Genomic DNA, 27,405 nt, shown 5'->3' with positions numbered 1-27,405 from the left:
CATAAGTAAAATAATAATGAAGGGGATATAAACTAGAAGTAAATTGTGTGTGAGATACTCACCGTACGAGCCTTAGTGTATCTTTACGGATGTTTATAAGGCTTCGTAGCGTCTTTACTGGCTCCTGAGGAGGCGGGGCCGCATAGGGAAACTGTAAAGGAACCAATCACAAAAGGTCACATCAATGACAAAGGTGTCACATGATCTGATCAACTAATCACCAAGCCCTTGATCAGTTGAATTAGGTGGGTTAGTGCAAAGCATTGTCCTGGATACTTCACCCACTTAAAACAATAGATACATTTCCTTTCCCCACTTTTATTACTGGACTTTGCACAATCTGAGCGTCTTTCCCCGGTGTACTGTGTTTTTGTTGCTGTCTGTGTAAGAAGAGAGTTGAGTGGGTCAAAAATACAAAATGTCCAATGCTTAACTATTTAACTGACATTATGATGTTTGTGTAAAGTAACTCAAGTTTGGGAGGAAAGACGACACCTGTAACAAATGAAATCTCCTCCTCTCTCAACAATCAATCTCCTCACCAGTGAACGGCTGCGTCTATAGTATCCAGATCCTGTTATCCTAATCTGTTGTTGTATTTCTCATCCCTCCACCACCCGTCTCCTCCCTTCTCCTTGTTTTTCAGGGGCCATAAGGGGGATTAACTCTGTGCTGAGAAGCAGAGACCACCAGGACTCCCACCCCAACACTCAGTCATCTCCCCTTCCCGATCCATGCGACGACCAAGCAACATCCTCCCCAACCATCATCCTCCACCAACCATTAAGCTCCACCAAACATCATCCTCCACCAACAATCAACCATCAACCTCCACCAACCATCAACCATCAACCTCCACCAACCATCAATCTCCACCAAACATCATCCTCCACCAACCATCATCCTCCACCAACCATTAAGCTACACCAAACATCATCCTCCACCAACAATCAACCATCATCCTCCACCAACCATCAACCATCATCCTCGACCAACCATCATCCTCCACAACCATCAACCATCATCCTCCACCAACCAACCATCATCCTCCACCAACCACCAACCATCATCCTCCACCAACCATCATCCTCCACCAACCATCATCCTCCACCAACCATTAAGCTCCACCAAACATCATCCTCCACCAACAATCAACCATCATCCTCCACCAAACATCAATCTCCACCAAACATCATCCTCCACCAACCATCATCCTCCACCAACCATCAACCATCATCCTCCACCAACCATCATCCTCCACCAACCATCATCCTCCACCAACCATCAACCATCATCCTCCACCAACCATCATCCTCCACCAACCACCAACCATCATCCTCCACCAACCATCATCCTCCACCAACCACCAACCATCATCCTCCACCAACCATCATCCTCCACCAACCATCATCCTCCACCAACCATCATCCTCCACCAACCATCATCCTCCACCAACCATCATCCTCCACCAACCATCATCCTCCACCAACCATCATCCTCCACCAACCATCATCCTCCACCAACCATCATCCTCCACCAACCATCAACCTCCACCAACCATCAACCTCCACCAACCTCCACCAACCATCAACCTCCACCAACCATCAACCTCCACCAACCATCAACCTCCACCAACCATCAACCTCCACCAACCATCAACCTCCACCAACCATCAACCTCCACCAACCATCAACCTCCACCAACCTGCACCAACCATTAAGCGCCACCAAACATCCTGAGCCATCAACCATCCCGAACCATCACGATGCCTCAACCATCCCGAACCATCACTTAAATCATCAAGTTTTCCTCTTCGTCTTACAACACCATCTCTGACGGCACCTTTCAAGACTCTTCCATTCTACAACCATCTAACAATCATCCAACCTCATTCCGAGCTCAAATTCATTCTGAATAACATTATTCTACATTCATACCTTGTAACCTTTCCTGCATTAAACTATCTCAAATGCATTATGTTGAAGGTGTGGTTTATACTTCTTTATTCATCCTGGCACGGTCAGGCTGATAACGTGCCATTTTAGAAAACAGGTTTAGTGACCTTGATCTGCGGTTGTTTACTTATTTTAGACGAATGCACTTTTTGTAAGTCATTCTGGATAAGTGTCTGCTAAATGACTGAATGTACTGTAAAATGTGTATAGAAGAACCTCTATGGAACATGCCATCCAGTAGGGAGGGAGGATGTGGTTGGATACCTCTACACCGCTCTTCTGGGGGGAGGTGTGTGTGTGTGTGTGTGGTTTCCAGGAAAGGGTCCTGCTGTTAAAATACGGAATACCGACACATAAAAAAAACACACTCCAGCAGAGTTCTGCTATGAGATCTGAACATGCAAGCACACACACACACACGCGCGCGCGCACACACACACACACACACACACACACACACACCTCTTTCTCTCTATAGTCTTAATGTGACTCTGTTTTACAGGTAGGTTTGCAAAGCTACCAGTAATCTACCAAAGTTACCGGAATCTTCAGTAATTATCAGAAAATGTGTGACAATCTATTATAAATTTGGTAATTTATACTTCAATAACTTTTTTTAAAGTATGAATATATAGTACTAATTTTTTATGTACAGTTGAAGTCAGATGTTTACATACACTTAGGTTGGAGTCATTAAAACTTGTTTTTCAACCACTCCACAAATTTCTTGTTAACAAACTATAGTTTTGGCAAGTCGGTTAGGACATCTACTTTGTGCTTGACACAAGTAATTATTCCAACAATTGTTTACAGAAAGATTGTTTCACTTATAATTCACAGTATCACAATTCCAGTGGGTCAGAAATGTACATACACTAAGTTGACTGTGCCTTTAAACAGCTTGGAAAATTCAAAAAAATGTCATGGCTTTAGAAGCTTTGATAGGCTAATTGACATCATTTGAGTCAATTGGTGGTTTAGCTATGGATATATTTCAAGGCCTACCTTCAAACTCAGTGCAGCTTTGCTTTACATCATTGGAAAATCAAATGTAATCAGCCAAGACCTCAGAAAAAGAATTGTAGACCTCCACAAGTCTGGTTGATCCTTGGGAGCAATGTCCAAACGCCTGAAGGTACCACGTTCATCTGTACAAACAATAGTACGCAAGTATAAACACCATGGGACCACGCAGCTGTCATACAGCTCAGGAAGGAGATGCGTTCTGTCTCCTAGAGATGAACCTACTTTGGTGGGAAAATTGCAAATCAATCCCAGGACAACAGCAAAGGACCTTCAAATCAAATCAAAGTTTGTCACGTGTGCCGAATACATCAAGTGTAGACCTTACAGTGAAATGCTTACTTACAGGCTCTAACCAATAGTTCAAAAATGGTGTTAGGTGAACAATAGGTAAGTAAAGAAATAAAACAACAGTAAAAAGACAGGCTATATACAGTAGAAAGGCTATATACAGACACCGGTTAGTCAGGCTGATTGAGGTAGCATGTAGATATGGTTAAAGTGACTATGCATATATGATGAACAGAGAGTAGCAGTAGCGTAAAAGAGGGGTTGCCGGGTGGTGGGACACAATGCAGATAGCCCGGTTAGCCAATGTGCGGGAGCACTGGTTGGTCGGGCCAATTGAGGTAGTATGTAAAGTCGTGGCCAAAAGTTTTGAGAATGACACAAATATAAATTTTCACTAAGTCTGCTGCCTCAGTTTGTATGATGGCAATTTGCGTATACTCCAGTATGTTATGAAGAGTGATCAGATGAATTGCAATTAATTGCAAAGTCCCTCTTTGCCATGCAAATGAACTGAATCCCCCCCAAAACATTCCACTGCATTTCAGCCCTGCCACAAAAGGACCAGCTGACATTATGTCAGTGATTCTATCATTAACACAGGTGTGAGTGTTGACGATGACAAGACTGGAGATCACTCTGTCATGCTGATTGAGTTTGAATAACAGACTGGAAGCTTCAAAAGGAGGGTGGTGCTTGGTATCATTGTTCTTTCTCTGTCAACCATGGTTACTTGCAAGGAAACACGTGCCGTCACCATTGCATTGCACAAAAAGTGCTTCAGAGGCAAGGATATTGCTGCCAGTATGATTGCACCTAAAATCAACCATTTATCAGATCATCAAGAACTTCAAGGAGAGTGGTTCAATTGTTGTGAAGAAGGCTTCAGGGCATCCAAGAAAGTCCAGCAAGAGCCAGGACTGTCTCCATGACTGTCTCCTGTCTCCTGAATCTCCTAGTTGATTCAGCTGCGGGATCGGAGCACCACCAGTACAGAGCTTGCTCAGGAATGGCAGCAGGCAGGTGTGAGTGCATCTGAACGCACAGTGAGGCAAAGACTTTTGGAGGATGGCCTGGTGTCAAGAAGGGCAGCAAAGAAACCACTTCTCTCCAGGAAAAACATCAGGGACAGATTGATATTCTGCAAAAGGTATAGGGATTAGACTGCTGAGGACTGGGGTAAAGTCATTTTCTCTGATGAATCTCCTTTCCGATTGTTTGGGGCATCCGGAAAAAAGCTTGTCCGGAGAAGACAAGTTGAGCGCTACCATAAGTCCTGTGTCATGCCAACAATAAAGCATCCTGAGACCATTCATGTGTGGGGTTGCTTCTCTGCCAAGGGAGTGGGCTCACTCAATCTTGCCTAAGAACACAGCCATGAATAAAGAATGGTACCAACACATCCTCCGAGAGCAACTTCTCCCAACCATCCAGGAACAGTTTGGTGACGAACAATGCCTTTTCCAGCATGATGGAGCACCTTGCCATAAGGAGAAAGTGATAACTAAGTGGCTCGGGGAACAAAACATCAATATTTTGGGTCCAAGGCCAGGAAACTCCCCAGACCTTAATCCCATTGAGAACTTGTGGTCATTTCTCAAGAGGCGGGTGGACAAACAAAAACACACAAATTCTGACAAACTCCAAGCATTTATTATGCAAGAATGGGCTGCCATCAGTCAGGATGTGGCCCAGAAGTTAATTGACAGCATGCCAGGGCAGATTGCAGAGGTCTTGAAAAAGAAGGGTCAACACTGCAAATATTGACTCTTTGCATCAACTTGATGTAATTGTCAATAAAAGCCTTTGACACTTATGAAACGCTTGTAATTATACTTCAATATTCCATAGTAACATCTGACAAAAATATCACAATGAAGCAGCAAACTTCGTGGAAATTAATATTTGTGTGATTCTCAAAACTTTTGGCCACGACTGTACATTAATGTATAGTTAAAGTGACTATGCATATATGATAAACAGAGAGTAGCAGCAGCGTAAAAGTGGGGTTATAGGGGGGGTTGGGGTTGGGGTAGGGCACACAATGCAAATAGTCCAGGTAGCCATTTGATTACCTGTTCAGGACTCTTTTGGCTTGGGGGTAAAAACTGTTGAGAAGCCTTTTTGTCCTAGACTTGGCACTCCGGTACCGCTTGCCATGTGATAGTAGAAAGAACAGTCTATGACTGGGGTGGCTGGGGTCTTTGAAAATGTTTAGGGCCTTCCTCAGACAACGCCTGATGTAGAGGTCCTGGAAGGCAGGTAGCTGAGCCCCAGTGATATACTGGGCCGTACGCACTACCCTCTGTAGTGCCTTGCGGTCAGAGGCCAAGCAATTGCCATACCAGGCAGTGATGCAACCAGTCAGGATGCTCTCGATGTTGCAGCTGTAGAACCTTTTGAGGATCTCAGGACCCGTGCCAAATCTTTTTAGTTTCCTGAGGGGAAATAGGCTTTGTCGTGCCCTCTTCACGACTGTCTAGGTGTGTTTGAACCATTATAGTTTGTTGTTGATACAAAGGAACTTGAAGCTCTCAACCTGCTCCACAACAGCCCCAGCGATGAGAATGGGGGCGTGCTCGGTCCTCCTTTTCCTGTAGTCCACAATCATCTCCTTTGTCTTGGTTACGTTGAGGGATAGGTTGTTATTCTGGAACCACCCGGCCAGGTCTCTGACCTCCACCCTATAGGCTGTCTCGTCATTGTCGGTGATCAGGCCTACCACTATTGTGTCGTCTGCAAACTTAATGATGGTGTTGGAGTCGTGCCAGGCCATGCAGTCGTGGGTGAAAAGGGAGTACAGGAGGGAACTGAGCATGCACCCCTGGGGCGCTCCAGTGTTGAGGATCAGCGTGGCAGATGTGTTGTTACCTACCCTCACCACCTGGGTGTCGGCCCGTCAGGAAGTCCAGGATCCAGTTGCAGAGGGAGGTGTTTAGTCCTAGGATCCTTAGCTTAGTAATGAGCTTTGAGGGCACTATGGTGTTGAATGCTGAGCTGTAGTCAATGAATAGCATTCTCACATAAGTGTTCCTTTTGTCCAGGTGGAAAAAGGCAGTGTGGAGTGCAATAGAGATTGCATCATCTGTTGATCTATTTGGGCGGTATGCAAATTGGAGTGGGTCTAGGGTTTCTGGGATAATGGTGTTGATGTGAGTCATTACCAACCTTTCAAAGCACTTCATGGCTACGGATGTGAGTGCTATATAAACACACACACACACACACATACATATATATATATATATATATTATGAGTAAGGAGGCCTACAAACCTCTGTCAGAAGGAATGGGCCAAAATTACCCAACTTATTGTGGGTAGCTTGTGGAAGGCTACCCGAAACGTTTGACCAAAGTTAAACAAAATACTAATTGAGTGTATGTAAACTTCTGACCCACTGGGAATGTGATGAAAGAAATAAAAGCTTAAATAAATCATTCTCTCTACTATTATTCTGACATTTCACATTCTTAAAATAAAGTGGTGATCCTAACTGAAAGGGAATTTTTACTAGGATTAAATGTCAGGAACTGTGAAAAACTGAGTTTAAATACATTTGGCTAAGGTGTATGTAAACTTCAGACTTCAACTGTATGTCCATATTTTCCATGACTTTCTAGTAGATAGACCATATGGTTCAAGAGCTAATAGCCTAATTAATGAACAAAAACATCTAATCAACAACGGCATTATTTTCAATTAACTCTTCAACTCCTCCAATTATTGACTTTTCTTCACAACTGCCACCAGTTTGACCACAAAACATTGATAACAAATACATATTGTTTTAGTCAAATAAATAAGTGCCTAAAAAAGGATATTATGCTGAAATGCTCATATTAAACACCAATGGTATTCATTAACTTTGTGGTTTATATTCAAGATAATGCTTTAAAACTTTGTCATACTATTTGTTTATTTTTAAATCATCTTATTTAATGGTGTGATATAATTGACACGTGATAAGGTCACACAGAGGGCCAGAGATAATTACAGACACCTGTGATTATCTAAAATACCCAAAAGGGCCACTACATGTCTTGTGAGATTACTTCAAATCCTTGAAAGATAGATTGAATTCTGGTAGTTTACTGGTAAACTTCAAAAGTTTCCAGTAATATACTCTCCTTTTCCAACCATAATTACTGCAGTAAGCTGCTGTCTAAATCCCCAACATCACAGGCTTGTGTACTTCCAGTCGCACGCACACACACACACAGCTGTACAAATCCAGAGTAGGGGTCAATTTCATCTGAAATACACTAGACCTGTGCTGCAGATCACAGTTAACAACTCCGGGAGAGAGGAGAGAGATGTAGTGAGTGGGGAAGAGAGATGTGGCTCTACATTGCCATCTGCTTAGAGAGGGCAGGATGACTTATATAACGGAATTTGAGAGAGACAGAGCAACAGAGAGATATCCTGTGTAGCTCAGTTGGTAGAGCATGGTGCTTGCAATGCCAGGGTTGTGGGTTTGATTCTCATGGGAGACCAATACAAAAATGTATGCACTCACTACTTACTGTAAGTCACTCTGGATAAAAGCTTCAACTAAATGACTAAAATGTAGAGAGAGCAAGACACAGAGAGAGAAAGATGTAATGGGAGTGTATGTGAGTATTTTCAAATGCTTGCCAAGTGTATTTCTAAATACATTCCAATATTCAACAACTTGCCTTTTAAAATAAAAAATATCTGAATACTTACTTCCAAATGTCTTTGAAAGTAATTTAAATACCTTAAATAGTACATCATATTTGAACCCTGGTTTAGTGTAGTGTAGCTTAGTATGAGAATCAGTACCGCCACTGGTCTGATTCCCAGGAAGTTGAGGTCGGTGTTCTCTCCGAACAGGTATCCCTCGGGGTGGGTGGAGTCAAACTTCTCCCCGCCCATGATGAAGTGGTTGGCAAAGTAGCTTCCTGTGGGGAACAAGAAGAGGGAGTGAGCAAACCTGATCCCAATACAGACACTATAGCCCAAATAGGTTTCTCCCCTTTTACTTGAACAGAGGACAGTTAAAGGAGCTCACTGAGCTAGGACAAGGTGTTCCAACCCTGGTTCTAATCTTAGCCAATAGGGGGAGAAACAGATAGGGAATAGGTACAGTAGACATTGCCTCTAAGCACTGATTTTATATCAGAAATGTCTTTATCCCCCTATTTGCTAAATTACGGTTTGTGGCAATGTAACTGATCCTAGATCTGTGGTTACACAGTAAAGTCATGTCTGGTAAACAGCAGACTAGGGTTGGCTGGTCTGAATCAACGTAGCTGTTCCGGCTGTTTCCACCCCACAAGCAGTGCTTGTAAAAGCACTTTGTGTTTTTCAACTCAGAAATTGGGGCAGCAGGGTAGCCTAGTGGTTAGAGTGTTGGACTAGTAATTGAAAGGTTAGTAAGTTCAAACCCCCGAGCTGACAAGGTACAAATCTGTCGTTCTGCCCCTGAACAGGCAGTTAACCCACTGTTCCTAGGCCATCATTGAAAATAAGAATTTGTTCTTAACTGACTTGCCTAGTTAAATAAAGGTAAACAATAAATAGATGATTCTGATCAGGAACAAAATGCCTTTTTTGTGACACTGCCTGGTGGAAAAATAATTAGAATGTATGGGTCATAGAAACGCAGACAGCCAGATACCATTCAAATTATAATCAGCTGTAGGGATTGTAAAGCCTATCAACTGCCCTTGAATGCCCACTGTGTGTATTTCTGCACAGACACACACACGAAGCTGAGGCTGAGCAATCCAAGTAGAGATCCCAGGCCAGGCCATAGCCACTCAACAACGGTGATGGAAGTGGTTCAGTGAACAACGCTCAAGTGATGAGCCACCTTGCCTCACACCTTAAGGCTTGTGTTAGCTCCCTAGGCTAATTCATACCCTTTAGCTCAGCATGCTAACACAGTCTTATAAAAAAAAAAAAGATTCTCTCTTCTTAACTGCAATGACTGATCTGTTATGACTGGATAAGTGAACGCAGGGGCGCAACTTTCACTGGGAACGAGGGGACATGTCCCCCCCCATCACAGTTTTATCATTGGAATGTGATACAAAACGAGGCAACGGTGTGCTTTAGGACCATGTTGATGCCCCCAAGCGGTCGGGTAAACTGTTTTGGAGTGTTTATCCAGCTGGATTTTAAAAAAATATTATAAAAATGATGTCCCCCCCACACTTCTAAAACCAAATTTGCACCACTGGGTGAAAGTATGCCTATGAGAATCCAAACTGAATGCAGATCATTTGGGAGGATGGGTATTAGCAATAAAGATGTTTATTTACTTAATTTCATTGTCCTCCAAGTGTTGCTGAATAGCCTCTCTTCTTCAGTTTGCGCTTAAATTTATGCACCTTGGTTGGAGAGCGAGGTAGCGGCAGTGATCCTTCCCTTTGCAGAAACAGGGTTTGAGTCTGGAATGGTACCCTATACCCATAGTGAACGATGGGCCCTGGTCAGAAGTAGCACAGTTAAGGAGGGTGCCATTTTTGGACATAACCAGAGACAAAGGGAGACATAATCTAAGGACCTGCAGCCAGACATACTCCTCTACATAATCTAAGGACCTGCAGCCAGACATACTCCTCTACATAATCTAAGGACCTGCAGCCAGACATACTCCTCTACATAATCTAAGGACCTGCAGCCAGACATACTCCTCTACATAATCTAAGGACCTGCAGCCAGACATACTCCTCTACATAATCTAAGGACCTGCAGCCAGACATACTCCTCTACATAATCTACGGCCAGAGATTCAGACGCAGTAGAATGGCAGACAGGGAGTCTGGTTACACTGGCTGTCTCTGTGTCCTTGGATATCAACCCTCCTCCACACACACATCCGTTACCACTCATGTTGTATCTTATACCTAGCATAATGGCAGGGTTCGATTTACAGGGCCATAAATAAACTGATTTTAAAATCGGTCATTTGAAAAATGTAAGTGGACACTTTAATATCAAATATTGTCTGGGTAACAATTAAGTAACTTCTCAACTAAAATGGTCAAAAACAAACAAAAATAGCTTCTTAGCAAGAGCAATTTCTCAAGCAAGAATTTGGGGAGTGGTCTGAGAGGGGAAAACTGAAAATGAGATATGATTGGCAGAGAGGTTTGGAACTCTCTTTCTTATTGGTCTATTAGTGAATTTAACACATGGTGATTATAAGCATGGAAGGCCAAAACTCCATCCCACCAAAAAAGGTTGAAATTTTAAGGCGGTATTTTCAAACACCTCTTACACAAAAAAAGGTATATCATCATGTTCACAATTTCACAGTATTATTCCTACCTCATTATGGAAATATATATAAAACACGGGGAAAATCATGTTTTTGACTGCAAAGGGCCTTTAAAATATAATTATATTCAACATTCTGGCTTGTACAGCTCATGGCAGGAAACTATCCTGATAAAGTCATTTATGCCTGACATAGAATTCAATGTGGCGTTTCCAGGCTAGGTTCGCTCCTATTCATGAGTGTGCTGTCGCCAATGAGGCACAGGCACCACTTACCAGATTTCGGTGGATAGCGGTACACCGAGTTGGACGGTATATCGACCTCTTCCACTCCTGCATTTTGTCTGCTGGTCAAAGCTCCCATTTCCACAGAAAATAAAAGCAAAAATTAACGTACATACCAAGAAAATATTCGCTATTCTCAAAAATCTCTATTGTCTTTAACTTAAACCAGTTCCTGCTGCCGTTTCCATTGTTATTATTGGTTTATGTCCTTGGTTCCCTGCCGTTAGCAGCCGTAGCCTAGTTGTTGTGCTCGTTCTGGGGATTAGTTGTTGTTATTGCTGCTTTATCCAAAGCCCCGTGGGACTGTCACTGTTTGTTTAGAGGCAGAAAAGCAACAACTGCGTCCCTTTAACAGCAAAGCTATGTATCCTTTCACTTAGCGACGCATTCTCCTCTCCACTGCAGCGCTTTTCGGGGGCCGCTTTGAGGAGGAAAACGAGGTATCTCCCTATGTAGCGCCGTATAACGGTCCACTCGACATCTTTTCTGTTTGTTCTCTCCCGTTTGTAAGGCCGTGCGGGGATGCTGATGGCTATCTTTGCTTGGACTCTCCGTGCTCCAATTGTCAAAGAACGAATCTAATGGTGGCTACCCATGACGTCAGGCACAAATCCGGACTATGGGTTTTGCGCAGTACAATATCAGCAGGCAGGCAGCTCCCGGTTCGCTATAACGTGACCTTCCCCAAATGTGGGAACGAATCACTGCAATGCTGCAGCAGATGATGGCTTAATAATGCAATGTATAGTGACTGTTACAACGACATGCAGAGCTGCGTAATTATATATATAAAATTAAATGTGTCTTTGAAATTTGGACAGAAATAGACAATCAATTTAGGCTACACGCATCATTATTGATAGGCAATTTGGCAAGTATAGGCTTGTATCTGAACTGAACAGTGATAAAATAATATGAGAAACTGATAACATACCACGTAGGCTAGATAGCTACAGCGTTGCAGCCTATAATGTGCAAACGGTATGCTTTTGTATAACCTAATGTAGCAGGCGTAAAATACACTTGAACAATGTTGCTATTTCCACCTTGACATGATCAGAGAGCGTTAACTGTTGTACTACTCCAGTCCTCTATGGGGCACTGTAGGGCACCGGGAGGAGTTCTGAACCCGCCCACGCAAAACAAGGAAGCTCTGGCGCCGCCATTTCACGTGCAAGGAGTTGAGAGAACGTGTGTGAGGTAGGCCTGGAAATCGGCAAAACAACATCGAATTTTACCAAAAATAACTATTTTAATCGGAAAACAAGTCCTGAATAGTCTGTTTTCGATTTGTAATCGTCTGGCTGTTTCACATTGAGGAGCAAAGATGAGCTACGGAAGGCCCCCGCCCGATGTCGAGGGTATGACCTCGCTCAAAGTGGACAATCTCACCTACCGAACTTCTCCTGAGACACTACGACGAGTTTTCGAGAAGTACGGCCGGGTGGGAGACGTGTACATCCCCCGCGATCGGTACACCAAGGAGAGTCGCGGGTTCGCTTTCGTGCGGTTCCACGATAACCGCGACGCTGAAGACGCGATGGACGCCATGGACGGGGCCTTGCTTGACGGGCGGGAACTGCGAGTCCAGATGGCGCGCTATGGCCGTCCACCAGACTCTCACTTCGGGCGCCGAGGCGGCGGTGGACCTCCAAGGAGGCACGGAGGCTATGGTCGCAGGAGCAGGAGGTAAGTTATTGGTTCAGTTTGAATAAAACATCGCAACTAGCCATTGTTGAAAACTACAGCAACGATGACGTAACTGGCCAAGTTCAGTCAAAGCATAATCTTTTGTTGACAAAATTCTATACCCAAAATTACAAATGTTTCTGATTGAATTATCTTATTAAAATATTAACCCTAGTGATTAACATCTTCATGAATCATTATAATAAGATATTTTCAGAGAATATAATTAAACTTAGTCGTGTTTCCACATTTCTATGAAATATTTAAAGTAATTTTCCTTAAAAAAGAATGGTAATTAAGTTCCGTAAAACTTAAATGAGTGGCCCATGCGTTTATTTGCTTAAATCACTGAACACAACAGTGTTATTAGAGATGGCATTTATTTGAGCCGGGTTTTTCTCTTTTGCATAGTTAATTGTTTAATTACAGCATTCACTTCCAGCATTTTTATACATTTTGTAATCTCCTGCACTTATCATTTACATACTGTGCTAAGTTTATTTTGAGTTACGTAACGTCAGTCTCCAAAACGTAAAAAAAAATCCTGACTGCAATTTCGGCTGTTCTTACTTTCGCCGCTAGAGGGCGATCGGCCCTGTTGGTGCTTGTTATTTAGCTACCAGTTCTCTGCTGTTAGAAGCCAATGGCTAGCAGTTTCTTACTGGCAATTAAAATAGGATGATTGCAATTTGAGTCATTACCAAATTATTTCATTAAGCATTAAACCTCGTAAACAATACATTTCGACCTGTTTTTTTGTTGTTGTTGCTGAAATTTAAAATCAAATATATTTATAAAGTCCTTCCTAAAACCACAAACAGCAAGCAAATGCAGGTGTAGACGCACGGTGTGCCGCTTGTGTGCCGTTACCTGGCTATTGGCTGCTAACAGCTGAGAACTGCTTTTTAACTGAAGTTGGGCGGTATGTTAAAGTAACTTTCCTGTGTTGAAGTGGTGTGGGTGTACCCCAACCGAATAATGTGGGCATATACCGCTGTTAAAAATATGAATGCAAGTAGACCGCTGATTGGTAAACTAATCCTCAGGATGACATCATCCTCTGGGGAAATTGCCATCTCAAACGAGATAAAATTTTGAGGTGGGGTTTTAGATTTTTTTTTATGAGTTGGCCACAAATAAAACTATAGGATGAGTCCACGTTATTTGGGTAGGAGTTTTTGAAATTGCAATTTTTTTTCACTGGACTGCTACTTTAAACCTAAGCTAATTGGAGATTTGCAACTCACAAACGCAACTGAAAACATGGTGCCTAGCTCTCTACAAAAAGTAAACAAACTACTTCGCCGGGCAAGTTAAGCATTTGCACGGGTTTTTGTCTGGCGAAGTCGTTTGTTAACTTTTTGTAGAGAGCTAGGTACCATGTTTTCAGTTGCGTTTGTGAGTTGCAAATCTCCAATTAGTCTAGCAAAAGGACAGGGACTTGTTTAACCCGCGTTGCTGTTCATTTCTCTGGGTTAAAGACTTCTCCATGTTTCTCCTCTTCCCCCTCAGTCGTTCGGCCAGCCCCCGTCGGCGCAGACGCAGTCGTTCCCGGAGCAGGAGCCGTTCCCGTGGCCGTGACTACAGCCGCTCCCGGTCTCGTTCCGACTCTAGATCCCGTTCCAAGTCCCGCACCCCCCGCAAGAGCAAGTCCCCATCTCGATCGAGGTCCCGTGGTGCTTCCAGGTCCCGCTCCCGCAGCCCGGCTTCCAACAGAGGCTCCAAATCCAGGTCGCGGTCCAAGAGCAGGCCCAAGTCCCCCGAGGACACCGGAACCGACTCTTAGTAACAACAGCTCCAACCCGGAGCCATTAAAACGGTACACAAGGAAGGGGAGAAGGGGTGTGACCATCACATATCTGTAAGGATAGTTTGGTTCGTGTAGGAGAGACTACAGAGTAGGTTTAGATTCAAATGCAGTTGGACAGTGTTCTGCAGCCTTGACAGTCTGATATTGAGTGTGACACTTTAGTCTTGTTTAGTCACCAGCGTTGCAACGTACCAGTCACGACTGCAGAATCCTGACCCTGGGTTGTTGCAGGGGAAACTACGATTGTAAACTAGGTTTTAGAACCAGTTCAGAAAGTAGTGCACACATCACGTAACATGCAGTTGCAGGGTACAAAAGTCAAGTCCGGAAATAAATCTGGATATCTGTACACTTGAATGCTTTTATTCAAGTGTGTGGGTGTCTACCAATGTTTTACATCCAACCAAACTGACACATCAGCCAACATTAGGATTTTATCTACATGGAAGGTCAGAAGTAAAGTAGGCAAAAATGGTTTACAATATTTATAAAATGGGCCTATTATTTTTGAGATGCTATATTTATGGCGGGGTGCTAAAATCAAACATTCGTTTACCTAAATGTGGAATTCTCTCCTCCAAGCTGCGGTCCTCTTGTCAAACAGAGAGGTGGGGGTGTGGCAGAGATGGCAGTGTGAGAGCAGTTAGTGTGGTGTGACGCGACCCGCCCATGTGACCTGCCTGTTGCTGAGTTGGTGGGTGCGATGGCGGTTGCTATGGAGCAGGTCGTCAATGGCGACGCATGGTCCGTGCTGTCAGTTGGTGAGGTGTGAGGTGGTGGTGAGGTACGGAACTTTCACAGGACCACAGACAGAATTCTGCTGGCTGTACCGCTGTGTCTGTGGTCTCACTGGTGAAGGAGGGAGGACCCCAAGGTTTGTTGTCCAATAAATGCCTGAGTAAAAATAAGCAAACTATTGTGATATTGAGAGGTAGCTTTGGGTTGGGGGCCCTTGGAGTGTGAAGACGACTGACGCTGTTAAGAGCTTCCTGCCCACAAGGGAACGGGTCAGTTCTGTACCAGTAACATGGACAATTGACATGTTAAATCGTCATTTTAAAAACACACCGACAAGTCCTCGATGGAATGGTCGATCTGTACATTTGACTTTAGATTGACACAACTAGACAATCAAACTGTTCTCAAACTAGCAGCGTATCATTTGACCGCCACCAACACAGCTTGTCTTTTCTTTCCAGGTGAGATACGATGGAGACTTCTTCTCTGCGGACGCCAACCAGATCATAAGTCTGCCAGTGGACACCCCTCTATGCCCCACAGAATACTGACCAAAAGGTTATTGTGACTTGGTCTAAAATGATTTATTTGGTTTCAGTTGCCCAGAAAGACTCTACTATATAATTACCAAGGCGATGTAACTACCATGACTAGAGTAGAGGACACGTTTAATGGTTTTGTGAGGTGAATACTGGATTTTGTCTTATTGTTAGTGCTGGTTTGTTGCATTTTGATTTGATCTGGTTAATAAAACATTTTATGGTGAAGTAGCTACAGCTTTCCTCTGTATTTAGTAGTCTTTTATTCTCTACAGACAGATTCTGGGTTTTGAGTTAACAGTGTTTTGTTTTTGTTGCAGAGTTGATTTTATCAAAGGGAGAGTGAATAGCCCCTAAATATTTTTCATTATTTTCTAAGCAAACGCAGTAACATGTAGAGGGAAGTGAGAAGGAACAATAATAAGCCACTATTGTATCAAATGTCACGTGTTATGTAATTGGTTAACCTGCCTAGCAGTGTTTGTTTTTTGCCTAACGTATGTCTACTAGATCATTTTTTTTCTTGCCGTTTGTCTGTTCTAAGTTTGCTTTCCTGTGAATTCTAACCCTCCTCTCTTGTTATCTTTTGTGCATTAGGCGCAGTTGTGTAGCAGTTGAGTATTGCTGGTTAGCTGTTAAGGTGCGATGCAGTGCTGATGGTGAGGTGGCAGTGCAGTGGCTGGCGGGGGTGTTGCGGTACCCTGTGAGTGCCCGGTGCAGTTGTCGCCCGGCGCTCGTCTTGGTGCTACTGCTGCCATTTGCCTTGTTCTGGTTTGTAAGAGTCTGGTGGTAGATCTGATCACGCCATCTCTCCCCCTGTGTTGTTCTCATATGGTCTCTTCCCATTCCTGATGTACAAATACACTCCTTTTTCCCATTCTCTCTCTCCCAACCCTAGCCTGGTGGAACTAGCCTGATCGCTGCGTTTAACGTTTGTTCGATCAAGCTTGTTCCACCAGCCTATCCCAAACCCCCCTCCAACTGTGGTTTAGTCCCTCTGTTGTGAGCTGGTTGTACATTGTTGATGGAAAAGGCTCGATAGGGGAGGGTTTGATGGTCTGGGTTTTGTGTACCCTCGCAAGATTTCTTGTACCTGCTTTAGGTGAATGCTAATAAACATTTGTGGTTAATTTGATTCACTATTTTGTTACAAGATCTGCCCTAACAGTCCTTGAGCCCATCGGTAATGGCTCCTTCACATCGCTAGCCAATAAATACCCATTAAGTGATTGTCAAACTAGATTCCTCATGAGTTGTTACAGCATACTACAATTTTATCAATTCAACACTTCTGAAAATGAAAAAACAGTGTTTGTAATATTATTTAGTCAATGATTGTATTACTACACCTTGAATGAAGCTGATGGCCATATTTACCAAGTATGTGTCTGCTTTAATATGGACATCGGCTCTCCTCTTTGCTCATCTTCCATTAAACACAAAGTCTATAGGTCTACAGACCTCTTATGTACCCAAAAGACAATGTGAGACCCATTCCTTTACTGTGCACAAGCCAGTTCTTGACACAGTGCTTCCTCTATACGAGTGGTTCTCAAACCTTTCCTGTGGGACCTCCATCCGTTCTGTGTTTGAGCTATTCCAGCGCTAGCACACACGATTTTACTTGTCAACTCATTATCAAGCTCTTGAATAGGTGAGCCAGGTAAGCTCATTCAGGGCTACAACATAACTGAAACATCTTGGGTTTATGAGGAGAGGTTTGAGAACCACTGCATAGCCCTTGACTCAAACCGATCTGGATCTCAGTTAGTGCCATTCCTTTATAATCCAGTGCTTTCACCCTGGCACACTAGGTGGGTGCAATGAATTATCATGTAGAACAGAAAATGAGCAGGTTCCGGACCTTGGTAAAATTTGAATACCTCTGCTCTATACCCATAGGCCATTTTCTCAGTCAAAAGTATGCCATGCTGAAAGGGCAACGTGTAAGTGAGAAGCTTGCAATGTAATGGTCACCCAATACTAGGTCCCTGTGTTTTGGTGCTGCTAGGGTCAAGCTTACTAAAGCATTTGGGCGTGTTCCGCTGCCCAGACGTTACTGACGCCTAACAGATCTCAGCTGTGTGGTGTTAGGGCAAAAGATAAAACGTGCACCTCCTTGGGTATTTTATGTAACGGCTAACCACGTCATGGATGCGTTCCTCAGCCCAGGCATTGCTGACGACTACCGGATCGTACAACGCCTGGATAGGTATTTAACATCAGCTAACCACTTATTGCCACGTTCAAAACAACTGGGAACTTAGAGAATCTCTGACTTCAGTGCGTTCATGGGAACTGGGAGGGGGGGGAGCAGTCAGAATTCAGAATCTTTCTTGAGCTCCAACTTTGTGACCTGAAGATTGACGTCATGATTTAACCTAGTTAAGAGTGCTTTTGATAACACTTCATCTGCGGCAGGTAGCCTAGTGGTTAGAGCGTTGGACCGACTTGCAGAGTAAAATGACATTTAAATATATGCCTTCCTAATGAAAACAAGTTAAAAAATTTGAACACATATTTAATGGAAAAGAGATGTACAGTACCAGTCAAAAGTTTGGATACACCTTCTCATCCAAGGGATTTTCTTTATTTTTTAAAACTATTTTCTGCATTGTAGAATACTAGTGAGAACTTAAACTATGAAATAACACATGGAATCATGCATTATGGGGTATTGATAAACAAATTAAAATATTTTATATTTGAGATTCTTCAAAGTAGCCACCCGTTCGTTGCCTTGACAGCTTTGCACACTCTTGTCATTGGGTGTGTGCCACTCCAATGCTTGTTAACGACATGGTTGTGCTGTGAAGATTGTTAGATTTGAGAAGGGTCAGTGCTATCCGGGATCATTGGGAAGTCCTGTAACCTTTTGAAGTGGACATTTAAAACGTTTAAAGGTAGAGGTTAAGGTGAGGGTTTTAGTGTAGGGACGTCCCAAGGACACCGGATAGCACTGACCGTTTGAGAGGTGCGCTCCTCTCACCGCTTTTGGCGGTTCACTGTAACGGACCATAGACCTGTGCACTGCATCGATTACGGACATTACGTTTCCTTTCCATGCGTGTCACCGTGGTCAAAGCACCTTTTCTTTCCTAAAACCTTTGTCGCGTTCAAAAAAACGGAGAATTCAGATGCATCCCGTCTTCATTGCGTCCATAACAACTGGAAACTCGGGGAAAATAGCTCCGACTCGGTAAAATCGTTTTGAACAGTCGTCCAAAGAAGATCACTGACGTCTTGATTTGACCACGTTTTCTACCAGTTACCAGTTGACTTGAAAGCACCATACATTCTCCGAGCTACACTAGTGGACACGGTTATCGGTAATATTACAGCAACAAAGCATTCCGGACGCGGGGAGGCAAGCTGGGACTGACTACCACATGAGTGAGAATACCGGGGAAAGGCTAATTTAACGCTATTTCTCCGGTATAGGCTAAGCGGTAGAGCCTACAGACAAAAATAAAAGACAATATGATAAGCAGATCATCTTTTGCTGACTCGAATATTCTACACACTTTCTGTCAGCAACAATGGAATTTAGTTTTATATTGCCTATTCTCTTTACGTTTCTTGCTACTACTCTGGTGACCTCATTGTTCAGTAACAACGATACTCTGCTGCTGACTCGTCCTCTGGCTTTGCAGCATCCAAAGCAGATCACTCAGGGGAGGAGGGAGCGATGAGGTGAAAACTGGATTAGTTAAATCAGGACCGTCGGTAAATCTTACGGAGAAACAGGGGACAGTAGCAGGGCTAACCTCTGCGGACAAACCGGAGGAGGACAGTGAATGCCGATTCGTGGGGAAGATAACGGATCCGGTGGCAGCGGACAGAAGGACAGTTTGGAAGGAGGGGATCCAAGCTGCCGTGCACGAGCAAATGGTGAAATCTGGCATTATGGTAATATAATGTTCTGTATGAGTAGCCTATCCTATTATGTTTAATTGTAACATTATTGATGTATCAGAATACACAGTTTCTCACCTTGGTCCGGAAGGTATTGCACATAATGCGCATGACCAAGGTGAAAATATTTGCTGCACATCCAACTAATTTACATGATCAATCAAAAATCCCTTCTTACATCAGCTGATATCACGAAGTGTTATACAGAAACCCAGCCTAAAACCCCAAACAGAAAGCAATGCAGGTGTAGAAGCACGATCACACAGATAGGCTACAAGAGCCGCACCTCTAATTGAATTAGCCATGCCCATGCTGCTAGTAGCCTACAAGCTACTTGCATCATGATTTTCTGAAGTGCACGGTGGGTGGCAGTCCAGTCCACTGAGTCTGACTGACTAAACCATCACCGTAGACACTGAGAAGAAACACTAAGGTGTCAGTCAGCACCTTGGAGGGAGGGAAAGAGAAAGGGAGCGGACCTATGCCTTTGGGAGTGTCAAGGTGACACAAGGGGAGAGTCAGGTGTCAGGTCAGTAGCCTTCTGAGAGAGAGTGGGATAAAGAGGTAAAGCAATGGGGGGAGAAGATAAATAGTGAGGAGTAGAGGAGACTTGGTCAGACAGACAGTCGAGTGCTAGATCAGCACCTAGCAGATAAAGGGAGAAGTCAAAAACATGAGCTATATAATTGATTTACATAACAAGCTTTGATTGGCATGAAATCCCTGCAGCAGCACAACATACAGCGCCTTCAGAAAGTATTCAGACCCCTTCCCTTTTCCCACATTTTGTTACGTTACAACCTTATTCTAAATTGGATTTAACAAATGTTTTCCTCCTCGATCTACACAACAACAAAAAAACATAACAAAGCGAAAACTGTTATTTTTTATTTTATTTTAGCAACAACAACAAAAAAATAGATACATAGATACATTATTTACATCAGACCCTTTGCTATGAGACTCGGAATTGAGCTCAGATGCATCCTGTTTCCATTGATCATCCTTGAGATGTTTCTACAACTTGATTGGAGTCCACTTGTGGTAAATTCCATTGATTGGACATGATTTGGAAATGCACACACACCTGTCTATATAAGGTCCCATGGTTGATACAGTGCAAAAACCAAGCCATAAGGTCGGGGGTCCTTAGAGACCACTTATGCTGCTTGTGCCTGGAGCCGGCCCTGAGTCCAATGTTTCTCAACCTCACTTTCTCCTTCCATCTCTCTCTCTCTCTCTCTGTCTCTCTTCCTCTCTCTCTTCATCTCTGACAGTCTGGCCAACAGTGCTGGAACTCAAACCACGCCTCAGCGCCGGTGGACATTCCAGGAAGATACTTTGGTCACCTACATTTCCCTGAGGGGTGGTCTTTTCTCTTAGCAGATATGGAAGAAGTGGACGTAGAATGTGCGCCCATGAAATACGCCCCCAGGATGCAGCGGACCAGCCAGATGGAGAAGATGAGGAGCTGGAGGAGGAACAGCGGTCTGTACTGGACTGGGAAGCATCTCAATACTCTGACGTGGCTTCCTCTCCTAGTCTCCTCTCCTTTCCCCTTATTTAAGTGCCACTGCTTACCAGCAGTAACTGGCCATGTCCAAATACCCATACTTGTGTTCTAAATAGTAGGCTTTTTGGGTATGCCAAAATATGTTTTATCGGATGTGAGATTTAGAAAATGTAGTTAAGGCCAGGATGTCATACTAATTTCAGCTTTTCATCTCGTAGAATTTGCAGCACACTGTTGAGGAAGACGATAGTCTTTTGAGACCCACATGCGTTTGACAACAGCTAATTATCCAAATAGTGAATGCGGCGTGGAACAAGCGCCATTTTGCATTACATGACGCCTTCTCAGTATGAATGAGCTTAGAATGTTCATCTTTGTTGCTTACTGCATACATTTTTACTAAAAAAGTATGTTCTAAATACTATGTAGTATGATTAGTACACAGTATGTAGATTTCGAATGTAGTAGACAAGACAGATTTCAGACACGGCCATTGTAAATAGTCTTTCCAACTCACTATAATCCTCTCCTGTCCAGTGTCCTCTGCTACCTTACAACCCCTCTCCCTTTCTCCAAGTGTCAGTGAGTGTTGTCTCTGTGAGGTGATTTTGCCTAGCAGCTACTTCTATCCACGGCACCACTGGGGAATTAGGACTGACCAAGGCTCCGAAAAACAAGGTGAAAGAAAGAAAGAGGAGGAAACCCCCCAACGAGTTGAGGGAGAAACACAAATCAGACCTTGGATCAGTGTTGGAGGGCAGCTTAATTTTACTCCTGCTTAACCCAGGCCCGGTGTCTGTCTGTAACATCTGTATTCAGAGACTCAACCAGGCCTGGTGTCTGTCTGTAACATCTGTATTCAGAGACTCAACCAGGCCTGGTGTCTGTCTGTAACATCTGGATTCAGAGACTCAACCAGGCCTGGTGTCTGTCTGTAACATCTGTATTCAGAGACTCAACCAGGCCTGGTGTCTGTCTGTAACATCTGGATTCAGAGACTCAACCAGGCCTGGTGTCTGTCTGTAACATCTGGATTCAGAGACTCAACCAGGCCTGGTGTCTGTCTGTAACATCTGTATCCTGATCTCTATTTCTGCAGGGTAGAGTTCACCACTGACTTTACCTCTCTGTAAGCCGATCAGACAGACAGACAGACAGACGGACGGACGGGCGGGCGGGCGTTGTAATAAAAGCATGGTAAAGTATGAACATATGATTTCAGTGGCCATTTTACTCACACCATATTCACTGTTTTGTGTTTCTCCATGCTGCGCTTGGCTGAGTTGGGAGAGACTATAAATATACTGCTGACCTGAAAAACAAATAACCAAAATCTAAAACATAACCAAATTTAACTAATTCTGAAATTAAATGTCAGGTTACAGGTAAGTAGTGTCCGTATAGCTTTTTCTGTCTAGGCTGCACCATCATCTAGCTTTGCTGACCTAGGTTCTGCACTTTTTTTTCATGAACCAGTTGTCGTTAATCATCTGTGCATGAATGTAGACTAGACTTGATGTTTATAAACCAGCCTGTCCCAATGTGTTTTATCTTTTTCCTTGGCCAGGTGAGGGCAGCAGAGTGGACACTCAGATTTGTAAACCTTTGTGTTTTTCCCAGGGTGCAATGGGAGCAGCTGTCAGCCATCTTCCAGCTGCTGAAGGAGAACCAGGAGACGTTTGGGGAGGTGTCAGAGGGAGACGTGGAGGAGCAACTCTACTCCATCTAAACCCCTAGTCTACTCACAGTCGACTGTACTACGTCTAACTCTACTTTCCCCAAACTCTACTCTATGTTAATCCCACATAAAGCTCACAATCAAGATTAAGGTGCATTCACATGGTCCACTGGGTTTCAAAGGGGGTGTTGTTTCAAAGGTCCACTCTGTTTTGAGGCACATACTCTTCTCTAAAGATTCTGAGGTGATGGCAAATCAGGCTTTGGATAGTTGGGCCTGACTGATTTGATTGGTCTGATAAAATACGAGGTTCTTACATCGTACACACCCATGAAAGCCAACAGTTTCAGCAAGCCTCACATCAAACTCTTATCTGAACAGATCTTTCTCCTTTCAGCTATTCCCTGCCTTGCCTCGGCCGTATCCTTATCTCGTCCATTGCTATCTCTCCTCACCCTTTCCCATGGAGCACCCGTTCCCATGGAGCATCCTTTCCCATGGAGCACCCTTTGCCATGGAGCACCCTTTCCCATGGAGCACCCTTTGCCATGGAGCACCCTTTCCCATGGAGCACCCTTTCCCATGGAGCACCCTTTCCCATGGAGCACCCTTTCCCATGGAGCACCCTTTCCATGGAGCACCCGTTCCCATGGAGCACCCGTTCCCATAGAGCACCCTTTCCCATGGAGCACCCGTTCCCATGGAGCACCCTTTGCCATGGAGCACCCTTTCTCATGGAGCACCCTTTGCCATGGAGCACCCGTTCCCATGGAGCACCCTTTGCCATGGAGCACCCTTTCTCATGGAGCACCCTTTCCCATGGAGCACCCTTTCCCATGGAGCACCCTTTCTCATGGAGCACCCTTTCTCATGGAGCACCCTTTCTCATGGAGCACCCTTTCCCATGGAGCACCCTTTCCCTCTAGACACCTCTGTTTGAACAAACACATCATTGGTGCGAACACAAACATGTACATTAGATACTCCAACACGGCTTCTGCTGTTTATTACTTTTATATACCATTCAAAGCAATAAGCACTGTGTATTTGATACAAGTAATGGCGTCATCGTTGTGTCAATTCTGGATTTTGTCGTCTCCCCTGTGTGTGCAAGTGTGTGGCTGGCAATGTAATCTGACTAAATGTCTGTAATAATAATAATAATAATAATCAATAATAGATTTTATTTGTAGAGACCTTTTCGTTTACAGACAGAAATCAAAGCTGTGCAGAGTTGCATACTTACTGCATTCATACTGCGTGCTTTTTACACTGAGTTTGGAACAGTTTTTGAAGAAGCAACAGGTAAGGCGATGACATCAAATCAAATCAAATCAAATTTATTGATATAGCCCTTCGTACATCAGCTGATATCTCAAAGTGCTGTACAGAAACCCAGCCTAAAACCCCAAACAGCAAGCAATGCAGGTGTAGAAGCACGGTGGCTAGGAAAAACTCCCTAGAAAGGCCAAAACCTAGGAAGAAACCTAGAGAGGAACCAGGCTATGTGGGACATCAGCCATCCATTCCATGAAGGATTGTGCAACATCTTCTCCAAAGACAATAAGACTCATCTACAGTAAGGCTTTATTGAGCTTACACATTAAATGTATTGCTAACGCTTTTGGGATTTGAAATGTTTCTTCTAAAATGTCTTTACATGTCACATGCCTATGCATTTATTTATTAGTGGTGTAAAGTATTTAATACTTACAAAGTATTTGTACTTAAGTCGTTTTTTGGGGGTATCTTTTTTTTTGCCTTTACCTCCCTTCTCACCTCATTTGCTCACATTGTATATAGACTTGTTTATACTGCATTATTGACTGTATGTTTGTTTTTACTCCATGTGTAACTCTGTGTCGTTTTATCTGTCGAACTGCTTTGCTTTATCTTGGCCAGGTCGCAATTGTAAATGAGAACTTGTTCTCAACTTGCCTACCTGGTTAAATAAAGGTAAAATAAAAAATAAATAAAAATTTATATTTTTGACAACTTTTACTTCACTACATTCCTAAAGAAAATGATGTACTTTTTATTCCATACATTTTCCCTGACACCCAAAAGCACTCATTACATTTTGAATGCTTAGCAGGACAGGAATATTGTCTGATTCACACTCTTATCAAGAGAACGTCCCTGGTCATCCCTACTACCTCTGATCTGGCGGACTCACTAAACACATGCTTCGCTTGTAAATGATCAAATAAATAAAAAATTGTCACATGCGCCGAATACAACAGTGAAATGCTTACTTACAAGCCCTTAACCAACAATGGGGCTATATACAGGGGGTACCGGTGTCGAAGTAATTGAGGTAACATGTACATCTAGGTAGAGTTATTAAAGTCACTATGCACAGATAATAATAGGGAGTAGCAGCAGCATAGAAGGGTTGGTGGCAAGGCAATTATTCTAGGAAGGCATTTGATTATCTGTTCAGGAGTCTTATGGCTTGGGGTAGAAGCTGTTCAGAAGCCTCTTGGACCTAGACTTAGCGCTCCGGTACCGCTTGTTGTGCGGTAGCAGAGAGAACAGTCTATGGCTAGGATGGCTGCAGTCTTTGACAATTTTTAGGGCCTTCCTATGACACCACCTGGTATAGAGGTCCTGGATGGCAGGAAGCTTGACCCCAGTGATGTACTGGGCCATACTCTCTACCCTCTGTAGTGCCTTGCGGTCGGAGGCCGAGCAGTTGCCGTACCAGGCAGTGATGCAACCCGTCAGGATGCTCTCGATGGTGCAGCTGAAAAACCTTTTGAGAATCTGAGAACCCATGTCAAATCTTTTCAGTCTCCTGGGGGGGAATAGGTTTTGTCGTGCCAACTTCACGACTGTCTTGGTGTGCTTGGACCATGTTAGTTTGTTGGTGATGTGGATGCCAAGGAACTTGAATCTCTCAAACTGCTCCACTACAGCCCAGTCGATGAGAATGGGGCGTGCTTGGTCCTCCTTTTCCTGAAGTCCACAATCATCTCCTTTGTCTTGATCACGTTGAGGGAAAAGTTGTTATCCTGGCATAACATAGCCAGGTCTCTGACCTCCCTATAGGCTGTCTCATCGTTGTCGGTGATCTGGCCTATTGTGTCATCAGCCAACTTAACGATAGTGTTGGAGTCGTGCCTGGCCATACAGTCATGAGTGAACAAGGAGTACAGGAGGGGACTGAGCACGCACCCCTGAGGGGCCCCTGTGTTGAGGATCAGCGTGGCGGATGTGTTGTTACCTACCCTTACCACTTGAGGGCGGCCCGTCAGGAAGTCCAGGATCCAGTTGCAGAGGGAGGTGTTTAGTCCCAGGGTCCTTGGTTTAGTGATGAGGTTTGAGGGCACTATGGTGTTGAACGCTGAGCTGTAGTCAATGAATAGCATTCTCACATTGTTGTTCCTTTTGTCCAGGTGTGAAAGGGCAGTGTGGAGTGCAATAGAGATTGCAGCATCTGTGGATCTGTTGGTGTGGTATGCAAATTGGAGTGGGTCTCGGGTTCCTGGCATAATGGTGTTGATGTGAGCCATGACCAGCCTTTCAAAGCATTTCCTGGTTACAGACGTGAGTGCTATGGGTCGGTAGCCATTTAGGCAAGTTACCTTAGTGTTCTTGGGCACAGGGACTATGATGGTCTGCTTGAAACATGTTGGTATTACAGACTCAGACAGGAAGGGGTTGAAAATGTCAGTGAAGACACTTGCCAGTTGGTCAGCGCATGCTTGGAGTACACGTCCTGGTAATCCGTCTGGCCCTGCGGCTTTGTGAATGTTGACCTGTTTAAAGGTCTTACTCACATCGGCTGTGGAGAGTGTGATCACACAGTCATCTGGAACAGCTGATGCTCTCATGCATGTTTCAGTGTTACTTGCCTCGAAGCGAGCATAGAAGTTATTTAGCTCATCTGGTAGGCTCGTGTCACTGGGCAGCTCTCGGCTGTGCTTCCCTTTGTAGTCTGTAATAGTTTACAAGCCCTGCCACATCGACACGCATCGGAGCTGACACGTCGGAGGGCATAGCGGGATTTCTTATAAGCTTCTTGAAAGCAGCAGCTCTACTCTTTGGCTCAGTGTGGATGTTGCCTGTAGTCCATGGCTTCTGGTTGGGGTATGTACATTCTGTCACTGTGGGGACGAAGTCCTCGATGCGCTTATTGATAAAGCCAGTGACTGATGTGGTGTACTACTCAATGCCATCGGAAGAATCCTGGGAACATTTTCCAGTCTATGCTTGCAAAACAGTCCTGTAGTTTAGCATCTGCTTCATCTGACCACTTTTTTTATTGACCTGAGTCACTGGTGCTTCCTGCTTTAACCTCTACAGGATCGGTGGGGTCCCCCGCAGGACGGTTGAGCTAACATAGGCTAATGCGATTAGTATGAGATTGTAAGTAACAAGAACATTTCCCAGGACATAGACATATTGGATATTGGCAGAAAACTTCCATTTGTGTTAATCTAACTACACTGTCCAATTTACAGTAGCTGTAGTGGAATAATACCATTCTATTGTTTGAGGAGAGTGCACAATTATGAACTTGAAAATGTATTAATAAACCAATTAGGAACATTTGGGCAGTCTTGATACAAAATTTTGAACAGAAATGCAATGGTCCATTGGATCAGTCTAAAAATGTGCTGCCATCTAGTGTCCAAAATCTAAATAGCGCCTGGGCTGGAATTTTTTATTTTATTTTATTTCACCTTTATTTAACCAGGTAGGCTAGTTGAGAACAAGT

General features: G+C 43.8%; 2 protein-coding genes and 1 long non-coding RNA gene across 13 annotated transcripts in view; 2 read left to right on the top strand and 1 right to left on the bottom strand.

Moving 5' to 3' along the window:
* LOC109889429 (E3 ubiquitin ligase RNF157) overlaps positions 1 to 11,414 on the bottom strand; it is a 33,784-nt gene extending 22,370 nt beyond the window's left edge. For 4 of the 7 annotated variants that reach the window (XM_031805176.1, XM_031805173.1, XM_031805170.1 and 1 more), the window contains exons 1-3: positions 10,792 to 10,903; positions 8,071 to 8,189; positions 63 to 151 (exon numbers count right to left, since the gene is read on the bottom strand). In XM_031805176.1, coding sequence (XP_031661036.1) covers positions 63 to 151; positions 8,071 to 8,189; positions 10,792 to 10,879 — 296 coding nt within the window. In that variant the 5' untranslated portion in view covers positions 10,880 to 10,903. Of the gene's footprint in view, positions 1 to 62; positions 152 to 8,070; positions 8,190 to 10,791 lie in introns of all 7 variants that reach the window. The other 3 variants (XM_031805169.1, XM_031805171.1, XM_031805172.1) reach the window with 3 other exon arrangements.
* LOC109889431 (serine/arginine-rich splicing factor 2) lies at positions 11,074 to 16,706 on the top strand. 5 transcript variants are annotated; one of them, XR_004205498.1, is made up of 4 exons: positions 11,937 to 12,489; positions 14,002 to 15,173; positions 15,499 to 15,595; positions 16,174 to 16,706. XR_004205498.1 is itself a non-coding variant. In XM_020480853.2 (3 exons), the coding sequence occupies exons 1-2, from the start codon at positions 12,128 to 12,130 to the stop codon at positions 14,273 to 14,275; spliced, it is 636 nt and encodes a 211-aa protein (XP_020336442.1). In that variant the 5' UTR covers positions 11,074 to 12,127; the 3' UTR covers positions 14,276 to 14,308; positions 15,499 to 16,706. The 5 variants fall into 5 exon arrangements, 1 of the variants encoding a protein (XP_020336442.1); XR_002255287.2 differs by having other exon boundaries at positions 11,938 to 12,489; positions 14,002 to 14,308; XM_020480853.2 differs by having other exon boundaries at positions 11,074 to 12,489; positions 14,002 to 14,308; positions 15,499 to 16,706.
* A 1,576-nt stretch (positions 16,707 to 18,282) lies between these two features.
* Positions 18,283 to 24,665, top strand: LOC116357432 (uncharacterized). Its single transcript, XR_004205410.1, has 4 exons — positions 18,283 to 19,485; positions 20,769 to 20,979; positions 22,104 to 22,201; positions 22,625 to 24,665. It is a non-coding gene; the product is annotated as an uncharacterized LOC116357432 (long non-coding RNA).
* The last annotated feature ends 2,740 nt before the right edge of the window (positions 24,666 to 27,405 follow it).

This window comes from Oncorhynchus kisutch, linkage group LG25 (assembly GCF_002021735.2).
Source record: "Oncorhynchus kisutch isolate 150728-3 linkage group LG25, Okis_V2, whole genome shotgun sequence".
NCBI lineage: Eukaryota > Metazoa > Chordata > Actinopteri > Salmoniformes > Salmonidae > Oncorhynchus > Oncorhynchus kisutch.
This window is presented reverse-complemented; position numbering and strand designations above follow the sequence as displayed.